We start from the raw sequence: 21,964 nt of genomic DNA, 5'->3' as shown, positions 1-21,964 counted from the left end.
TTGTTAAACGTGTATTATACTATAGTGATAGATAATAAAAAGAAAAAAAAATACATTATATCCATGACCTTTATCATATACAATTTATTACTTTTTACTTTCGATGGGGTGACACCAACAAATGCCGCACCGGGTGTCACCCAGGGTAGCTACGCCACTGCCATTGGGCATTTCGGGTCGCTCTGTGAAATACTAATCGATTTACATTTGACAGTGGCTAGTCCTATTTAATATCTCAGGCTCTTTGAGTTGTGGATAACAATGAACAAAACACAAAGAAACACAATTGCATATGTTGTTTACGTATATGTTTATTAATGTTACATGTTGTTGTCTGGAACAGCTTCAGGGGCCTGAGGGTAAACACTGCGTCTCGCAGGGAGATTCCAGTGTTGAACTTCTCCCGATCCAAGGCATAGGTAGGGCGGAGACATGATTGCCAACTGTCCAACCATTAACAGGAACACGAACCACCAGTTAAAGACATCACTGGGCTGTAAGATAAAAGTTGGTCTACTGTAGATTGGAATTATAGCGAAGCTCGATCGTTGTAGTTATAATAATATATTTTCAAACTATATACACTTAGAACAAATTGATAAAACTTCCAAAACATTTATAATTACAACTAAATATAAAAATTGAACTACTGTGATATTTTGGATTAAAATTAGTTTAAGATTGTGATAATGTAATTATCTGATTTAAAATATAATATTTATTTACAATAACCTTTGTGTAGACTTAAATAATTTTAGCTTAATTTACTAACATTGAAATTTATTTAAAATGTTATTATCACATTTGAAATGCATTAAAATGACGAGGAATCCACATGTAATGGAATACATTCTAATGTGAATACGAGCGAGAAAAAGTTGAAATATATCAAAGTTTTTAAGTTTTGAACAAAAACAAATAAAATGATGTGACTGGTGCTTTATGTAAGCATATGGACATTTTGAGATAACATTATTTTAAAATGTAAAATATTTGAGCTTAGAGCGCAAGAAGAATTTTCAGAAACAATACTATGTTGCATGTCAAAAGAACTCTGCGTTTTTTTGTGGTAGTAAGTATTAAAAAAACATATTTTATCTGCATAGCTGCACTCCAACGTGGACTAATTCATAAACTCTATACTTCATTTTTGTAGTCGTCATTTTAAAATTATAAAAGACGAGTTCAGTTTTTAAATGTGCTTGGCTTAAAATTATGTATAATGTTACATATGTTTCCACTTGAAAAGCTCGATAATCGTAACTCAAGGTCTACGGATTTTGTTACATAAAAATTAATCACACTGTTTTCAACCTTTTCTCAGGTGTTCATTTTGTGGAAAACCTGTTTAGTCCACTGTTCTTCCTAGTGAATAATTTTATTCTTAATTCGTTCTCTCACAGTCGATTTGAGATATGTTCACTCTGAAGGCTATATTGTCTTGTAATGAATTATTCATTCACTTTTTATTCGATACTAAAAAAATATACAGAATATTTGTATCAGGGTTTTTTTTAAGTTCTTTTAATTTTTCACTGCTATGTTCGATTTTGTGGAGCTTTACTAAAAGCAACATAAATATCAACCTGACAATATTTTGAGTACTGTGAAGTCTATGTCTGTTTGAACCACAGAGGAACATACTTTAATATAACGATATATCCTCTTTGATCTTTCACTTCCTAATATACTGCCACTTTTTAAAAACATGTTGCTTTGAATGTTTGTGCTCTTATAAGACAAACTACTCATAATTACCATGCAATACTTAAAAGTCTTATGTGGATGGTAAATTTTAGACAACAAAGTATACATTACCGACCCAAAGTTTTATAGCAGTTTGTGTTTGTTTGTCTTTGTCCAAAGAACAAGTTCTCGAAAAGCTAACAAAGAGTACTCAAACGTCCTGTTGTGTTAGTTTTGTTGAAAGGGATTAATTTGGCTGATCAAGGTGTTTTATAGTGAGTGTTGACTTGTTTACTACGTATCCGCTTGCAGTGATATCGCAGAAGCTATCAGAAGCTCTGAGTTATTCCACAGAGTATTGAGTATGATGATGATGAAAGTAAAAATAATTCTCAAACCGCGTTCAACTATTAAAAGGATATCACATAGGGTGATTCTGATGTACATTTTCCATCCATATCGAAATATTCCAAACTACTTCAGTATTAGTAAACACATCAACATGTGTGACCCTACTTACTTCGTCTATGACAGAGACCATTTCCCTGGAGAAGAGTGCAGTAACATTTCCTGTGGAATTAAGGAGTGCCATGATCAGCCCAGCGTATCTTGGACTTAGGTCTATCGGGTTGGCGTACACGGTGGAGAAGAAGATTCCTCGGATGTAGCTTAGAATTACGTGGATCGAAACAACTGTGATGCCACTGCAGCCTGCCAAGGGGATAAAAAGGAGGCCGAGAGCCACCATCATATTGCCTGCAAAATTAGAACGAATCTCCAGGATGTGCATGCACAGAATAGTTCGTTACATGAATTAACTAGCAACATTAAGCATTCATAAACTATGTAGGATTTAATTAATTAATGCTTCATTACAAGGGAAACTCATGACGAAATGGCATGATGAAATCCCTGAAGGATGATTAAAATGAAATATCCTTAAAGAAAGTCATAACAACATTCCTCAAGGGAGGTCATGATGCCCCTCAATATATCGCATCTTACAATAGTGGAAAAGGCTCTTCAGAAAGTATAATGCTATGCTAAATATGATACGGCTTTTAAACATACATAAGAAACCAAATCAAATTCCATAACGTTTATAATTATAAAATTATTTATGTTGAGAAGAGTGTTAACTTGTAGAAGATTTATCTTAACAAAGCAAGCATGATATAAATTAGTTATTTGGGGAGATAAAATCGATTCCAAAATTAATAAAAATCTCCAAAATAAATACAATTTTAATATCAAACAACGAAGTTTAGTTTGGTGTCCAAAGAAATAGTACTAGACAACTGGAAAATTGTATTGAAGTTGCAGTAATACTTAATTTATTATTCAGCGAATTAGATTAAAGCTATTCTTGACAAACATTTGTCTATAATGACGGTGTCCTTCCTGTTCCCTTTACTTGTAAGGCTCATCATAATAATTAGGATTGGGATGGTCGACTATCATAAAACAGAACATAAGCTTTACATTATTTACTTTGTAAAGAATTATTATTTATGTATGTTTACCAGTGTTTTGTAAATTTTAAATCAACTAACAATCCCAAAACTGGATATTTAAAAGTAATATAAGTTTTTCTATATGACACCAGTAACTGACGATTATTTAATTTAAATCAAAACCGGTATCACAACACAAAAACCAAGTAACATTGGTTTTATAACGGTCTTAAAATTTGCAATTAAAGCTATGCAATAATTTTATCTTTGATATGTGCACTACTGACCAAGTACTACATACTTAAAGTTTACTAAAATGTACGGTTAAAGGTATAGTGTTACTAAATCTGGAGAAAAGGTTTAAAATTAATAATAAGTGTTACTTGCATTCTTATTCTATGGTTTGAAGACACACATCTACAAACATTTAAAATTGGAATAGAATTAAATTAACATAGTTGATAGTTTTCTCATAATACAATGTTTACATAGAACAGTATATTACATTTAACAGGCTCTTTGAATTAATAATTCAAAACCTATAGACCAAGAAGAGATTTTTCACTAGTGATCAGTGGGGCGTAGTTCGGAAAATTTGTCTAAATAAAAATAGGCCAATTCATACCAGCGACGCTAAGAAATTCCATGTAAAATCTAAGTACAATAGGCTAAATAATTTGTGTGTAAAGGCAAAACAAACAAAGTAAGGTGCTTTTGTATTCATAATATTATCAAGATTAATAAAACAACCCAGAGGCTTTCCGAAGCTTCAAATCCTCCCGTATGGATCATAGTACATTCGTTCCAGACAATCAGCTTATCTTCCAAAAGAATTTGGGTTGAGCTGGGTTGTTTTAAAATGTTGCATATTGGAGTCAGTAATGCCGAATGCGTAGTTTTACTGATGCATTACACATCCTTTCTTGATACGAACCTAGAGTCCATAACAATATTTGTGTGCTACGTTTTATGGTCCAAAGCCTGATGAGTTATTTTATATATATATATATATATATATATATATACATGTGTGTGTGTGTGTGTGTGTGTGTGTGTGTGTGTGTGTGTGTGTGTGTGTGTGCGCGCGCGCGCGCGCGCGCGCGCGTGTGTGTGTGTGTGTGTGTGTGTGTGTGTGTGTGTGTGTGTGTGTGTGTGTGTGTGTGTGTGTGTGTGTGTGTGTGTGTGTGTGTGTGTGTGTGTGTGTGTGTGTGTGTGTGTGTGTGTGTGTGTGTGTGTGTGTGTGTGTGTGTGTGTGTGAATTTAATATATATTATATAATTATATATTAATAATTATATTATATAATATTACTTTAGTAGTTTTTTATGTGATTTTGATGGAAATAAACTCAATTCAATCAATCAAGAAGGTTTTGCATAAAGAAACCTTTTTTACTTTGGTGGAAATATAAACGCGTCTAAAAAAGATAACATGAGAGGACTCCTGTGAAAATCTCATAGTTGAATTGAACTAACTGCGTGTAGAATCCTATCACAGAAAATATAAAACACTCAAGTCTCACTAGAATAATGCTGAGAGCAACTGACCCGACGGTCAGGCCTTGAAATTACCATTTACGTCTTTACTAAATACACTTAATAGCTGCTAAAAATAAGTAGAATATAAATTGTTATATCCTACTGGTTAAGGCTTTGGCTTTCTAAGGAAGGTGACATAATTTATAATACAGGTAGCTCACAGCTTAGTATTTGGAATACCTCGTATGACTAAACAAAGGAAGTATAACACAGTTTAAAAAAACAAATTATGCCGTTAGGAACTCAGTCTGTGAATAGAGAACACCGTAACCTCCCTATGAACGGTATTGTAAAATTGCAGAGCAATGCAGTTTTGAAAAACTAAAGGACAACCATAAATAGAGACAGTCCTAAATGTAGATACTTGGAAAGGTGAAAAGAGACCTCCAATTATCATAATATTATACCCTGCATATCAAACGTACAAATTGTTTTGCGTTTTAAAAACTCTGTGGAATTCAAAGGAAGATCCACAAAAGCCAAAAGCACATTTCATTATACTGTTTACATTTAACACATCAAATAAGTCAGACCATTTCAGTTTCATAGCAACAATAACTCCAAGAAGACGAGCAGAATATGAATGTCTACTCCCAAAAACATCATAAAGGTTTCAGCTGTAACTGGTACATAGTAGTTAATATTTCCTTGATATCGATCAATATACGCTGCATTGGTTTCTGAATTTTTGAAGTCCAAGTTTTGATTTTACATTAATGTTTGGTTTTGTATGCTTGGAAGAATCCAAAACGAAACACGGGGATTTCAGATATAAATTTTAATTAAACCAACCCCCAACTTTCTAGGTTACAGGACGTATAATTAGCCATTTCAAATCAGGAATAAAATTATACTGTCCAATGTTATATTAAATAACCGGCATGTTTTTAACAAAAATATAGAAATAGAATTAAACATGTACTTACTCGTTACTCCGAACACCTTCCGGTTGACTGTGCGAGTCATGTACTCTTGGTTTACCAGGTAATCGCTTACGAAACCCCAGAATATTGTAGAGATGGGCAAAACAAAACCATGAGCAAATACTAAGACATCGGTCTGTTAACATAACAGTTACAGTTGTAATTTAAACTAGACATTACATTTTTTATTTATTTATTTCTCTTGTATTCTGTCTGGAAACTGAATTTAGGGCTTCTAGGTTAGAGAGTTGCTGGTCAACCACAAGAGGCCATGATGAAAATATGACAAAATAGAAAAGCATTGTTATGCCTTATAAAACATCCACTAATAATCGTCTATCTCAATTAAAGCAATTTACAAGTATACAATTATTTTTCAATTCTGTTCTTGGAGTGGAATCAGCATGCCCATAATGTTTGTGAGAAATCTCTTCATTTCTTTGGTATTCTGTTCAGAATAATCTTTACTGGGCCTTGAAATCATTGTTTAGCTCACTTTGTAATCTATGGTATGCTGGCCTGGCCATATCATAACCTAAGTACTAATAGGTACAGTCTCCTCAGTTTCTTGTATTGGCTACTTCAGCATTTTTTGGGTATTTGCACCCTTCTGACACATCTTATTCTTAACTTGCCTTTGCCAATAATTTATGACCTATCCAGAGTCCCGACTGGCTCTCTAAAGTTTATTAGATTTGTATTAATATCAACATTTGTATCTCTACATTGTTTTCCCATTGCGGGCCTCTTAACTTTTTTCTAACGAAACACACATATATTGATTAGTGAACCTGAAAAAAGCTATATATATATATATATATATATATATATATATATATATATATATATATCAGTAGTTTTAATGTTAATACTAAAGATACAATGTAACTCATTCAATTAGTCTATGTGGTATAACAAAGATAGTTTCCATTGGGTAAAATACAAACTTTCATTACAAAGTAATTCCATCAACGTGCAATTAATTACTGCATAATTGAAAGCTGCTTTGCAATGCCTGAGAGACCATGTAATGGATGCGTTGGTCCATTGCCTTGAAATATCTCAACTATAAACGGAAGAAAGTAATCCCCGTTTTAACTTTTGTAACGACCAAAATAAAATCAAAGCTTAGGTAGTCATTCCCTAAACTAGTTTTTCATTTCTCTTTTTTCCGCAATGGAGTGAGGTAAATTTAACATTTTCATTCATCAATATTAATGTTGCCCAACTCACTAAATCGTCGGTGAGCCTCAAAACACTGACGGCGTACCACTTGGCCTGATTCGTCATCGTGTAGTGAACATAACAAAATGCCCAGTTGATGAACAGAAGAGACCACACTGGACGGGACGAGAACACTGCTTTCAACGGGAGTTGGAGATATCTCTTTGGAATCTGTAAGCAGTTAGTGAACCTGGAATTACACAGTTGTCTTTTATAGATGAAATTTTTTCTTCAAGATGATTGTTTAGTTAGATTGATATAAAAAGTTAGTGAAAGACCTTAATTTGAAATATTACAGCTTCGCAGTGAAAATTTGGAAAATGTTTGTCATATAAAGCTAATCCGCAGGTTACCCAAAACAGCTGATTCTACTTTTAAATAATTTATGAGTTCTTTAGAAAAGTGTATGCTCACTATCCCCTTGAGCATTCAGATAGATAATATCTGTTTTGGTGTCTTCTTAGAGATAGGGACTTCTAAGTACTTTCTCGTTTTAAAATTTCTATAGTAAAGTATTTTCAATTCAAATGTCCATTATGACTCACTCTTTATTTATTTTTTTGTAATAGAGGCCATTTCTTTTTGACCCTATATTTCCCACACTAATGTGCCACTGTCCTGTGCGATGATCTTATCAAACACAAAAAAGGGGGAAAGTCGATGCAGTACAAGGTACTGATAAAAAGTACTACAGCCACAGACAAGATTTGAATCTGCAATATCTCTAGCACAGATTCTAAGTTCGACGTTTTAGACCACTTGCCCCCGGCAGTTTGGAACTCCTCTCCTAACAAGGTCGTTTTATTTGAAACCATAATTTAGTCGCCCTTACCTGATCTGCCATACCCTCTCTGTTGTCCAGAATGTACTGCAGTTCAGTGTCCTTGATGTAGGCGCTCTGGCTGGGCTTGCTCTTACAAAAGTGGTACCAAACAAAGAACCAGATCAGACCCAGTACTCCGGTCACGTAAAACGGCATCTTCCATTTATCTTTGAACATAAATGACAGCACATATCCCAGACCCCATCCTAGGCTGCCTCCTAGAAGTTAGATATAAGATATGATTAAATTTAACGTTGTAGTTGTCTGAAATCTTTTACTACAAGTATATTTATAATACACTTATTCCTTAGAAAATGATATGGTGTTATGAGGATTGTTCCATGAGGATAGTCCAAAATATGGACACAAGTCGATAAAGTTTAGCAAACTATCTCAGTGGTACTAAACTACAGACGATCGGTTACAATGGGTTTCCAAGTAATTTCAGTCAAGTATTATTTATGGCTTAAACAACATTGAGAACGTGAGAAGGAAAATGTGTTCCTGACAAAAATATATAGTGAAGTTTTCGAGTTTACCTTTATTAAATAAAAATTCACACCAACGGATTAAACATGGTGGCAATGACATTAAAACATAAATAAGGAGGCTCTTGATTGTTCGTATTGTGTGCCTTCGAATTTTATGTGTGGGCCGATTTGTATAGTACCAAATAATCTATCACCCATCCATGTCTGGATTTTTTTAAGTAAAAATGCAACAATACTGCATGTATTGGTTTTGGTTCCTTTCCTATCATATCTTCGTATACTTCCATCCTTTAATCCCCTTAAGCAGTTAGAAATAAAAAAGCATGATTTAACGTAAATTATAGTATTTATGAATTAATATTAGTACATTTTAATCACCATAATTCATTTTGTGTTCACAAATTACGTTTATAGCAATTATTTTTTCATATGCTTGCAATTTTCAATTAATAAAAATAATGTGCTTTATTCATGTTGATTTTTACAAATTTAAAATAATGTAATTCCATTGTTGTACTACAGCCTCCCAGTACGTGAAATCAAGCAATAATTTAATATCTTAAATACGCATAGTTTATCATGATATAAGTTTGTGAATATAGTAAACATGTAGAGAAAACTTGTGAAATAAGTCAGAACGAATCATTTTATTTTACCATTCCTACCCTGCTTTGTGGATTGACCTCATATCCATTTCGTTGCATAATATGTGTGAGATAGGACACGTTATAATCCTCACTATCCTTTTCTATTTAAAATCAATAAATCTTTTGTGAACCTTTACAAAAAAATGTTACTCTTCTTATTTTCATAACTAAATAATCAGTATTAAATTTAAAACATTTATTTAACTATCTAAGCATACAATTTTTAACATATTTTTGAAGTGACACAACTCTTCAAGAGTGGGATGTTAGTATTTTGTATATGTGTAAGAACCATAGGCAATCCAAACCCAGGTGATTCACTGAGTCAGTACATTTGCAACAACCATAGACAATCCAAACCCAGGCGTTTCACTGAGTCGCTACATTTGTAAGAACCATAGACAATCCAAACCCAAGTGATTCACTGAGTCAGTACATTTGTAAATACCATAGAAAATCCAAACCCAGGTGATTCACTGAGTCAGTACATTTGCAACAACCATAGACAATCCAAACCCAGGCGTTTCACTGAGTCGCTACATTTGTAAGAACCATAGACAATCCAAACCCAGGCGTTTCACTGAGTCAGTACATTTGCAACAACCATAGACAATCCAAACCCAGGCGTTTCACTGAGTCGCTACATTTGTAAGAACCATAGACAATCCAAACCCAGGTGATTCACTGAGTCAGTACATTTGTAAATACCATAGAAAATCCAAACCCAGGCGTTTCACTGAGTCGGTACATTTGTAAGAACCATAGACAATCCAAACCCAGGTGATTCAATGAGTCAGTACATTTGTAAATACCATAGAAAATCCAAACCCAGGCGTTTCACTGAGTCGGTAAATTTGTAAGAACCATAGGCAATCCAAACCCAGGCGTTTCACTGAGTCGGTACATTTGTAAGAACCATAGACAATCCAAACCCAGGTGATTCACTGAGTCAGTACATTTGTAAATAGCATAGAAAATCCAAACCCAGGCGTTTCACTGAGTCGGTACATTTGTAAATACCATAGACAATCCAAACCCAGGCGTTTCAATGGGTCGGTACATTTGTAAGAACCATAGACAATCCAAACCCAGGTGATTCACTGAGTCAGTACATTTGTAAATACCATAGAAAATCCAAACCCAGACGTTTCACTGAGTCGGTACATTTGTAAATACCATAGACAATCCAAACCCAGGCGTTTCAATGAGTCGGCATATTTGTAAGAACCATAGACAATAAAACCCAGTCGTATCACTAAGATTAATCACTAGGATACGTCAATAGGGTTCGCAAATGATTCCCGCCAGTTGAAGTTGTCTGGCTTGTCTTCGCGTCGTGACTAATCGCGCTATGATTAGTTTTTCAGTAAGACTGTGTTTTATATGTTGTGTTATAAGAACCCACATATCCACAGGCCTACACCCACATCTACTTCATCACAACTTATACACAAATCGAGCAAAGGCTTTGAACGAATGAATTACCTGAACGAACAATACCAACAAATCTCGCTCTTTCCGAGGTTGGCGCCCATTGAGCTATCAATGAGTGGGTACTGGAAAACACCAAACCCTGCAACAACAAATTCTTTTAGTTCTGGAGTTTTCCACCATTTAAAAATCAAGTATGTAGATAAAAATATTTGGTTTTTAATAATAGAACATAATAATGTTTACTATAACGTGCTTTTCATTTGTAAAATAGATTCACCTTTCTTCTCAAATTAAATTCCTTCAAACTATTATTGCATATGATCTACATGTTATCACTTTTATAATAGAGTCCTTAATGTGTTGGAAACAGCAGGAAGTCAATAAGGTTAACAATCCAAGGTGCTAAAATAATTGATGGATCAAATGTTTAGCTCCGAAGGAATATGACGTATTATACTGTGAAAAAGAACTCCAACTGCTGCACTATTATCTAAACATTCTAGGATGGGGCAGATCGGTATGATCGGTCAAGTTCAAATTCTTTTTAGGAAACTACTGATCACAGATAACACTGTATTGATCTTTATCGTCATTCCAACCTTCAAAGTCAGTGCCACTTGGATGTTGTAGAAGAATATTTTCTGAAAAGTAGTTTTCTGGATGGGTATTATGGTTTGTAAAATGTTTTATGACATAAAATTAGAATACTACACGGATGGAAAATCTATCTTACGCCTTGTTCAAATTATTTATTATTTTGAACACAATTGATTTTCAATACAATCGGATTCTAATGTAACTAACCTGACCGATACCCTGGACAAGTCTGGTGATGAGCAATGGCACAACTCCGTGGACAGCGAAAATGGCCAACATCAAGGTGGCCATAGAGCCCATCAGCACCCCTGCGCCCAACACCCCACGTCCACCGTAGTGGTCTGCCAGATAACCTGCCGGCACGTTGGAGATGAGAAACCCTATGTAGGACGCTTGGGTAATTGCTCTCACTAAGTTCACGTCCCAGTGGAACCTGTTCTATGTTAAAAATATTTATGGATATTAAAACTATGAAACTAACAATAATAAAGAAAACTACAGGGTGGACAAACTCACAATTATGAAAGAAACAACTTAAACTATTTATTTGTTATTTGAGATTATAAATAATGATCACTTAAAACATTAATCAAATATTAATTAAAATCTGGAAGAATGTGTTTCGAAAGTAAATGTGTGGCCAGAGTAATTATGTAAAAGTAACCTGAGGTCAGTTACCTTGAGCAACTATGTATTAATAAACGTAAACACTGCACAAGCATGATAGTACATAATAAATTCTATAATCCAGTTATTTATTTATTATTTATTAGATAGCTCGTTGTTTTCACACAAATTAGTTGAACACTTAAAAGTATGATTGCTGTAAATACTAGTAATTACATTCGTTTATACGTGATTTCAAAGAACTGCAATATACAGTGTAGTCAAATACGATAGAGTTAAGCTTACCTGGAAAGAATCGTAAGGTTTACGCCTTTTAATCATGACAGGACATTCGCTCTTGGACTGTTCCGTCGGAGTAGCGACGTACATAGTGCGCATAGCCTGGAAGTATATCTGGCGGTCCATGATAGGTATAACGCATCCAGCAAACATCAGCCAACACACGAGAAATCGTTGGGGAACATGTACGCAGCCTACGACAAGAGTGTGCTTTGTGTAGGCTACATGTTGATTACCAGGCACCAGTGTCGTGTATATAGCTAAAAGTATTAGTACATTCGAGAATTTTGAGGCTTGAAACAAGGTTCCTGTTACCTTAGCCCATATCCATTCAATCTTTCTATTCTCTCATTACTCAATAACCACACAAGACAAGAGATTTTCGTTTAAAATGTCAGCGACATACATATAAAATACCTGAGTTTATGCTAAAACTCCCAATTTCCTATACGCAGGACGTTAGGTTTTCTTTTATTGTTCGATCTCCGTGCTATCCAAAGACCGCTACTCATAACCTGCTAAAAATCTCAATTAATGAAAAAAAGTTATTTGCTTTACAGGGTAGTAGTAAGCCACCCGACGTATGGCGTAACAGGATTCGCTGAGGTTGCAAGTCTAAATTTTAATTTACAACTCATTTAATGTTCGAGATGTCCTTCGGGCAGATAGATACACAGGCAATCATACAAAACAAAAATATAAACACAAACTACGTTCAGCCAAACAACTCACCATTCACATGCACCTGCATATGGTATTGGATGTAGAAATGAATATAATATTCTTGTCTTTGTAGAAATGAAGTTTTGTGCAAAATTTAAAGTCAGCCGATTAAATCCTGCCACATAATACATTAAAATTTTTGTTCATTATAAGTTAGGTATCATACTAATTTTCAAATAATAAAAGTTCCAGTAAGCTAGGGAGGATAAGACAACGCAAGAATGAACGAAATCATATCTTTTCACCTTATTATAACATTAATTCTATTATTTTTCATTTTACTCTATGAATACAAATTTCACATACTCAAATCTCATACGTATGAATGAAGTTTCTTTAAAAAATTATTTATTCTGCTATTTTCTCGTTGCTATCATGGTTACCCATAAGACCCAACATAAGTCTACTCGCTAAAACTCAGTCAAGCTCCTTGAAGTGTCATGTATCATCATCTAACTTAATGTTGCTTATATAGAAATAGTTACAAGCAAAGTTTCAAATCTGTAAGTCATTTCGTTTTCGAGAAATACTGCGGATAGACAGACAGACAGAACGAATAGGATTCCTTTCCAGCCTCTCGACGAATAGGATTCGCCAAAGCTCAGCCAATAACTGGGTATTTTAGTAAAAATCCCGAACATGTTGTTCGATATTAATAGGGTTGAACACATCCCTCTTTAGTTCATAACTCAATGTTACCGGATTCTAAGGACCGGATATTCGTTTTACAGCCAATACATTTCCAGCTGCCTTTGACACATCAAGTGGAGTTTGTGTTAGAAAGGTAGCTACACTTCTACAATGTCAGAAATTCAAGGCAATGGAACACTAACCAATGTAAACTGTCTGAGGCGAGAGATTGCTTTCTGGCTGTTGCAGTCAATGTTCAACAACCACATTCTTGGTCCAAGAACATTTATTACTTATACACACACACACACGCACACACGCGCGCGCGAGCGCGGTAATAAGTGTACTTATTGTATGTTAACTACACTATTACTTGAAATATTAAATAAAATACTAAAACATTATTAAATAGTATAGGCATTTGTATTTTAAATTACATTTTATATTCAGTTTTGAATTGCTTAAAATTTATATAAGAATAACTTTTAATTAGTATTATTTTAACGGATAACGGGATAAAACTAGAGTCAATAAAAGAACAATATAATTAAATAAAAAACCACAAACAGGTAGGTGGGATGTTACGTGACTATGAGGTTGAGAATATGCCTTAACAGTAGTTTCTGGTGTAATGTTCGTATGTTCTGAAGTAAGTTTTCATTGGTTCCCTTTTTATTACTATAATTATCAATCTCCAAGACACTTTGTAAGTTAGCCAAACAATGTATATTGGATTATTATTACATTGCAGTAATAGTACAACAAATAACAGTTAGTTAAGTAGGGACTCTCTAATGAACTTAGAACTAATTAACAAGCAATTAAAATTTTAAGACATCTATATTTTTGAACATACTTTTTAAAAGGGTTAATACAGATTTAAGATCAAGAAACAAATAAAAAGTTACAATCACAATTGGCTTACAATTTAAATACTGACACACAACCAATTAATATAAAAAAAATCTTGGGAGCATAGTGCGTGTAAAAAACCCAAACATAAATATTATTTTTATTACAGTGTTTTCACTTTTACATTATTCATGTTTATCTTCATTTTCAAAAATGCGAGTGTACGGAAGTAGTTATAACTTAACAGTGTCAAGAAGCTTTTCATTAGCCTTGGGTTTAAAGCCTCGTGGTTTGGGCAAAGCCTTGAGTATGGATTATGGGCGTAATTGAAAAAATATATAAAAAGCTATAATAAGTACATACATTAAATCTTAACCTCAAAAACGAAATCTCAGCCAAAAAAGTTTACCTACAAAATCAATTTAAATTAGTGTGGTGTGACACCTCTACCACATTTTTTACCACAATTACTAAAATACCCCACATAACCCCTCCCCTTCATATTAGACCCATATTCCAAAAGCTTTGATTTAAGAAAGGGTTTTAAAGTCTAAATTCCGCCAAGACCTTACTAAAAAAGTATATAACAAAGACCAGGTTCATTTGAAAGAGTTTTTGTTGTCAGTATATTGGTGGTATATACTGAAATACAGTACTCATATGATTTGCAACGAAAAAACTACAAATTTTTATAGCACAAATCCGTGGTTATTCGTGGTGGAACCATAGTGTCTAGAAATGGATGGTATATCACGGGAAATAGTACATTGCTAACCTGTGAGATTTGTTCAATGCTGATTTATCACTGTGTATTGTCAGTTATGATATATTGTTTTTGAGTTGGACTCTTTTACTTTATTCTGAATTATAATGTGTACTAAATATTTAAAACGCTATATTCTAAACGTATTTTCCGTATTGGTGTATTTCTGTTAATATTAATTAATTTGTTACAGTATGAAGTAAGTTAGCATTTCTTACACTTTCTCAAAAAATCAGACATATTCTTAACTTTTTCTTCTCAAATACACTTGCTGGTTGTTGCAACATTTAAGTTTCTACAAATATCTAATATCAACATTGAATAACACATTTTAAGTCAAATAGTACACGTTTGTAAATATTTGGTGAATCACAAAATGACAGCTCCTTACTGACACGCAAGTAAACAATATAAAACATTTGTTTTATCACATGATACTAAATACCAACTCAATTCAAGTTGCCGGTAACTTACCTAATTCGATGAGTAATATATTTTAGGTTAATATTTAAGTAGAATATTACATATACATACGAATTCGTATGATCAAGGGTACTAAGTATATCGATTTGTAAATCGCTAACTGGCTGAACGAAGGACGAAGGCTTCGTTACTGTTGACCACGTATTTTATCAATTACGAAATCATGTTCAGAGACAAAAGAGTAAAAATTGTTCACCACTGTTAGTTTTGTTAATTTTTTGGCTAACGTTTGAGTGACAAAGACATTCTTTAGTTAGTTACAGACTAGTTATGACATATTTGTCTCTCATTCTCTTTAGAATACTAGCCAAAGAACCGATAGCCAATTTGAATTGTTTAAATCCACTACCTGGTCTTTCTTGTAATTGATAGATAAATTTCTCCTAGGCATGAAATTTAACATCAGCCGCACCGCGCTAGTTTTGGTTCAGGTTGAAATCGGGGGGCATTAAAAGGGAAAAATATTAAATAATATTTTTTTCTCCGATTTTATTTTTACTACCGTGACAAACTAAAACCAACATTCAGTCATGTAAATAAATTTGTAATCGCCGTCAACTAACAATTTAAAGTCCGTAGATAAATGTTAACTCTTCAGTAGCTAAATATTTTAAGACTCTTAAAGTAGCAACTTACAGTCTCTTTAATGACATAGAATTATTATTTATTTGTCTGATGGCCAGTTTTATGTAGCCTACGTGTAACGAAGCGGGAAAACTGTAATCTAAGAAAAAAATATCGCTTAATATTTTTAACTCTTTGATACCATCTACCAAAATTAGTGTGACTGACAGTCAATTTCTTTCTTCAAACTTCCTTAAACAGTTCAAGAAAAAAAAAACTGATTGTGTGCCTCGTACAGTGCAAATTGGCTCTGGGCTCATTGACTTGATACACTCAAATTTTTTAAGTTAGATTAATGGTGTAAATTAATGTTATGTATATTAAATTAATTGTTGTCATAGAGTTTACTCCATATAACATTTTGTATTAAATAGCTTTCTGTAATGTATTTATAATCGTTGCTTCTTACGTTTGCCACTAAGTAGCTCACAACCACAAACTTTCCAGTGGGAAAAGGTTTTAGCATTGGATGCAATGTCTTCTCATAAACAGGGATACATAATCAAAGGTTCCGGTGAGCTAACAAGAGTACTACAATGCAAGAATGCATGAAATCAAATAGTACCGACTTTCCACCCTAATATATTTTTCTTTTTACTCTATTCATAAAAATCTACACACAGTCACCAAAAAGTGTTGGAGTAGGTAGGCTACTAATTGTGTTAATACGTCTCATGTTAAAATCTCACATGATTGCATTCTGCGGTGCAGAAAGTTGTATAAACTCTCTGCTGTTTTTAACCGTTATTGAGGAGATATATTTTACCATTGGCAAACAAAAAAATTTAAGTGTGAATAAACGTACTTTAATTACTGCTGAAAGTAATTACATAGGATGTACTTAATTGATTATGACTTAAAGCAGTTTTGAAAGTGTAGTTAATCTTCATAAATATTGCGCACACCATCCTGTGAAAGTCATTTACGGCTCGTGCTAACGTGAAATGCTGAATGTTATGCAAAGTGTTCATCACTTTGTTGTACATTTCTTTAACCAAAGCCTTCCTATCGGTATACAGCTCGTTCATTAACAAGTTCACTGTGGCAAAATGCCCCCATAATGTACCCGATATGCGGCAAAATTCGAACTCGTGATTTTCGTTCATTTGGGCTTAATGGTTCATTATGATAAAAAACCATATTAGATGGTATTACGTGCTTACACACAAGTAATGGCCGGGACTGTCTGGACAGTGTCCCGCACTTTTGGCATAGGCATTTTTTTTTAAGTAGATAAATAGTAACTTGCCAATTGTGATGAGTAATATCCAGGACCAGAAATGCCCCAGGTGACCTGGATTTTCACTTGATCTGTCTCCAAGCAACGGAACTGTCCGGACAGTGGTCCCGCACATAGCGTATAATATAATAGCTTTGCTGGGCACAACGCTGTTGCGTGGTTACTCAACACAAAAAACACAGATATATTGTTTGAATAAATGTAATATGAAAAATAACACATATTCTTTACAAAGGATAATGTAAGAGCCCGTTTGTTACACACAAAAACTATTTACAGTTCCCTGTTACCAGTTTACAGTCTTCTGTGGAAGATGTCAAAGTATTTTTCTATGCATAGACCTGGTTCTCCCACACATGCCAAGCAAACATATCTTGTTTGTGACAGAAGGGGAAACAAAATTTTTCTTCTTAGGAAACTAAGAAACTGTATTACTTCAAATAAGTTAACCGCTTATTATGCATTTTCCCGTTCCCACATGATATGAAATAACTCTATGGGGCAACTGTTGCAGTTCACAACAATGCTTTCTCATGGCCAATAGTTTCTGTAAAAGCAATCAAGAATGTTTCTGAGTCATGTTTACCAATTTTCAACGAATTAAAAATAATGACTTCCAAACAAATTTGTATATATATATATATTATATATATATATATATATATTATATATATATACAAATTATATAGTAATATATATATATATATACTAGCTGTTTCCCGCGGCTTCGCACGCTTTTCGTAAGTTTTGCCCGCGTATGAGCATTTCTGGTTGAAGTAAATTATATTTCCAACCCCGATGTAGATTTTACCTTGATGTCACGATCAAGAAAATATGTCAAAAATGTATTGTACATGCATAATGTATTTTTATTACAAAGTGGTCTACCACTCAACCTTTAAGTTCAACCAAAAATTTAGTTTAGACAATTATACATCATAACTTAGCGCCTTCAAATAGTGTTTCACTGTTTAATATACGTATCTATCTCGTAATTGCAGGTTATAATGTGCAGGCGCTTTGAAAACTTTTCTTCATTTTATTCGTTTATATTCACGACATAAGCGAATAATTCAGATAATAACTATCCTATCTTCTAAGTTAGACTAAATTACGGATACATGTGAAATTTGATTGAAATTGGTTCAGTCGTTTTGGAGTTTATTGGCAACATACATCGTGACTCAAGATTTTTTTATATATATATATATATATATATATATATATATATATATATATATTACTACTTGATTTATGTTGAATACCCTTCATGCAAGAAAACAAGCTAATGATCATTTTAGAAGGAAAACCCAACTTCTTGACTTAGCATTAGTAAGATTAGAAAAAATCCAGTAATCGTACAAATATGAATACTAAATTATTCAATAAACTGCCAAAGAATACATGGGATGTGCTCTTGAAACAATTCAAAAAAAATAATAGATGGATGAAGGATATTTTTATTCCATTGAAAAATTGTTGGCCTGTGATAATAGTACATTACGTTTTTAACGTCTGAATTCTAATTATGTGTTGGTCCCATTTTAATAACAATTATATATTTATGTTGTTATTGTAAATTGTATTTTAGTATTAGTATTTTAAAGTGAAACCACATTGTTGTCTTTTCTAAATGTGTTATCTACAGACCAAAGTTCATAATATATTTTAATTAGGCCCTTGTTATTTGTTAATCTTATTTTATTGTTAATTTATGAATACATTGTCTATCAAAAAATATATAATTTTAATTAATAGTAAATGAGAAAAAAAATCATTATAAGCCTATGACCTAGTCAGTTACAATGTTTATGTTTAAGGGCAATACAAATTCTTGATTCTTGAAACCCCCCTTCCGTCTCTCTCTAGCCCTGTTCTGTTACTCATGCAGCCTTCTGCAGGAGGTGGCCGAGCTTACATACCCATTCATATTGGCAGTTCTCACTCAAAAATCTCTTTCAAAATGTTTTAGTTGCTTATCACTAGACCTGATATCAGAAATGCTGGTTATCGTAGACCCAGATACATACAGGTTTTATTATGCTTTAACCTGTAACTGGACCTGCTGTTAGGCTGTATCTTAACAGTTTTAGTACCTATTGATAAAATGGAAGTGATTTGAGAAAGTTTTTCTTATTTCTTTTTAAAACATAGTTATTTTTAGTTTGTTAAAACATTTTGTAGTGTAAATTTTTACTTAAAGATTGCATTGTATTATAAGCAAGAGTAGACTCACCCATTCCTGCTGCAATGAATTTGTGATGTTGCAGTACCGGTATGCAGAAACATACCAGTTCACTCAGTTATTTGTGGTAATGGTAAAACTTAAGAATAGACCATGATGAGTTCATTTAAAACAATAACATCAGAAAGGATAACAGGAATAACCCTTGCCATCTTTATACAGGGTGAATAAAAAGTATGGATACTCTATATTAACTGTATTATTTTTTATATACATTAACAACATTTCAAAACTGCAGATTCATGGTAAACTATTTCTTTTTGCTGACGACACGCTAATTATTATCAAAGGTAAATCTTGGCAGGATGTTCAAAATAAATCTTTAAATGACCTCATGACAATTAAAAAATGGATGGACCAAAATGTTTTATCACTTAACGTCTCAAAAACTAAATTTATGCCCCTTTCTCTTACATCAAATTCAGATTACAACTTACACGATTTAATTATTCATAATTGTAACAATCACTATAACAATGCCTGTGGATGTAATAAAATCGAGAAAGTGTCGTCATACAAATATTTGGGTGTGTTGTTTGATTCTCGAATGAAATGGATAGATCATATTAATTTCTTAAAAAATAAAGCAAGAAAGTATATATTTGCTTTAAGGCAGTTAAATAGCATTTTGGGTTTTGATGAAACTAAAATCGTTTATTTTGCTTATGTGCAATCCCTTTTTTCTTATGGCATTCTAGCTTGGGGGGGTGCTTTTCCTTCACACATTGAAAGTTTAGATATAGTTCAGAAATCTATTCTGAAAGCCGGTTTTGGGAAGTGTAGACGATATCCCTCTGATTTATTGTTTCGAGAAACAGGAATTCTGCCAATTAAAAAATTTTTTATTAGTCTTATTTATTCATATTTACAAACATTTCGGCTCAATTTTTTCTACAATCCCACATTTTTATAACACAAGATATGCAAATATAGTCGGAATTAACACTATTCACCAACACAAATCGTTTGCGACAACAAACAGTTTTTATCTAGCACACATTTTATATCGAAATTATTCTAATAGTTTTAGAAATTTCAAGCTGTTCGACTCTCCCTCTCTTGAGGTTTTTAAGAAACATGTCAAGGAGTTTTTGATTCTCATAAGCAGTGAGAGGGCCCAGATACTTATCTCTGTTGACTACAGACGGACCTAGACTGTCTGACAACTGACTGACGGCATTGTCCCCTCTCCTCTCCTCTTCAAACTATAGATAATAAAATCCATTCACTTAAGTAATTAGCCTATTTTTTGTAACTTTTGTTCACTCAATATTTTCATTTGTTTTTGTCTACTTTCTCCTCTATATTGCTGATTATCGGAATTCGAGGTCATATCCGTCGTTTATTCTGCTTTAGATGTCTTCTTTCAATTATCAAATTTTATAAAATTAATCTAAACTCTGCTCGAGATAAAATTCGAATCTTAACAATTTCAACTCGAGTCTACGCACAGGCCATTAAGGCCCATGTAGGCTCTTTTCCCATTATTTGAATTTATCTAGAAATTATGTAGCAAATTTAATGCTGTTTTTACTAGGTATGCGTCTATGGATGTGGATATGTATGTATGTGTATATACATGTATATGTATATATATGTATATTTCATCTATTTATTCATTATATTGATTTATTTATGTAACATAAGTCCTTTTTATATTATTTAATGTTAATTATTTAATTTTAGATTTTGAATTGTATTACTAGAATACTATTGTATGTTCATATGAATCAGATAATATACAAATGCTACATTTGTTATCATTTCAATGTAAAGATTTATTAATTCTGTATTTCATTTTTTTTTTGTGTGGAAATAAAAGTGATTTGATTTCTATATTAACTTTTTAACAACCACACATAGAAAACCCAAGCTCAGTATACCTCTGTGAGGTACAAAACTGCACTTTTCAATGAGTATCACAAGATTGACTCTACCCCAAAGTACAATTTCTGGTCCAACTTAAAAATTTTGAAAGTAAACCCAGTCAAGTTATACATTCTTTTAAAGATCTTTATGACAACAAATTAACAGTGAAACGAAGTCGCTGTCTCTAAGGCAGTACAAAATGGTGACTAACTCATATTTTAAATATCCTTGTGCCTAAAATTGAAACAATAACAAATAATATACAAAATTGCCTTTAAACTCGATTTAATTAATTTTTGTTTAAAAATGAAACAAATAGTTTCACAAATGGAAATGTTTATAAAATTAAAGTTCAGATTGTTAACGGAGAGAAGTTTGAGAATCTGTTATGAAAACACTGAAGTTAGTAGCGCAAATGAAGTTTGATTTTATACATATTTCAATGATGTGATGGCGTGGATATTGTTGATAAAATCTCATAATTGTTATTGAAATGAAACAGTATTTTATTATAAAGATACAATCTTCAATAACCAAACAAGACTGCAAAATGTTTAGGAAAAGTTGTATCCGCAAATCTCACATAAGATTTTGGCACCATACACTGAATATTCCTGGACCATTACTCTGTCATGTTACAGTTGAGAGCTTCCCCACCCTACTCGGGTATCCAAGTTACTCCACAATTAGCTAGTTGTATAGTGTATAGCTAGTTGTAGTGTAGTACATGGAATGGAATAAACAAAACCCATATTAATTTAACACAGGTAATTATTGTTATTTAAAATCAAATCTCACATAAGATTTTGGCA

The 21,964-nt window shown here is 33.0% G+C and overlaps 1 protein-coding gene across 2 annotated transcripts; it reads right to left on the bottom strand.

Moving 5' to 3' along the window:
- Nucleotides 1-315: 315 nt before the first annotated feature.
- Nucleotides 316-15,060, bottom strand: LOC124356291 (putative inorganic phosphate cotransporter). Of its 2 annotated transcripts, none has more exons than XM_046807474.1 (9): nt 14,910-15,060; nt 11,730-11,917; nt 11,025-11,255; nt 10,272-10,359; nt 7,658-7,866; nt 6,835-6,996; nt 5,605-5,737; nt 2,207-2,442; nt 316-494 (listed from the first exon to the last, which is right to left on the bottom strand). In XM_046807474.1, the coding sequence occupies exons 1-9, from the start codon at nt 14,929-14,931 to the stop codon at nt 321-323; spliced, it is 1,443 nt and encodes a 480-aa protein (XP_046663430.1). In that variant the 5' UTR covers nt 14,932-15,060; the 3' UTR covers nt 316-320. The 2 variants fall into 2 exon arrangements, with proteins under 2 accessions (XP_046663430.1, XP_046663431.1); XM_046807475.1 differs by lacking the exon at nt 14,910-15,060 and adding an exon at nt 14,704-14,898.
- Between the last annotated feature and the right edge of the window lie 6,904 nt (nt 15,061-21,964).

This window comes from Homalodisca vitripennis, chromosome 2, assembly GCF_021130785.1.
Source record: "Homalodisca vitripennis isolate AUS2020 chromosome 2, UT_GWSS_2.1, whole genome shotgun sequence".
Classification (NCBI taxonomy): Eukaryota; Metazoa; Arthropoda; class Insecta; order Hemiptera; family Cicadellidae; genus Homalodisca; species Homalodisca vitripennis.
Note: the sequence above shows the minus strand (reverse complement) of the source record. Positions and strands in the feature narration are given on the sequence as shown.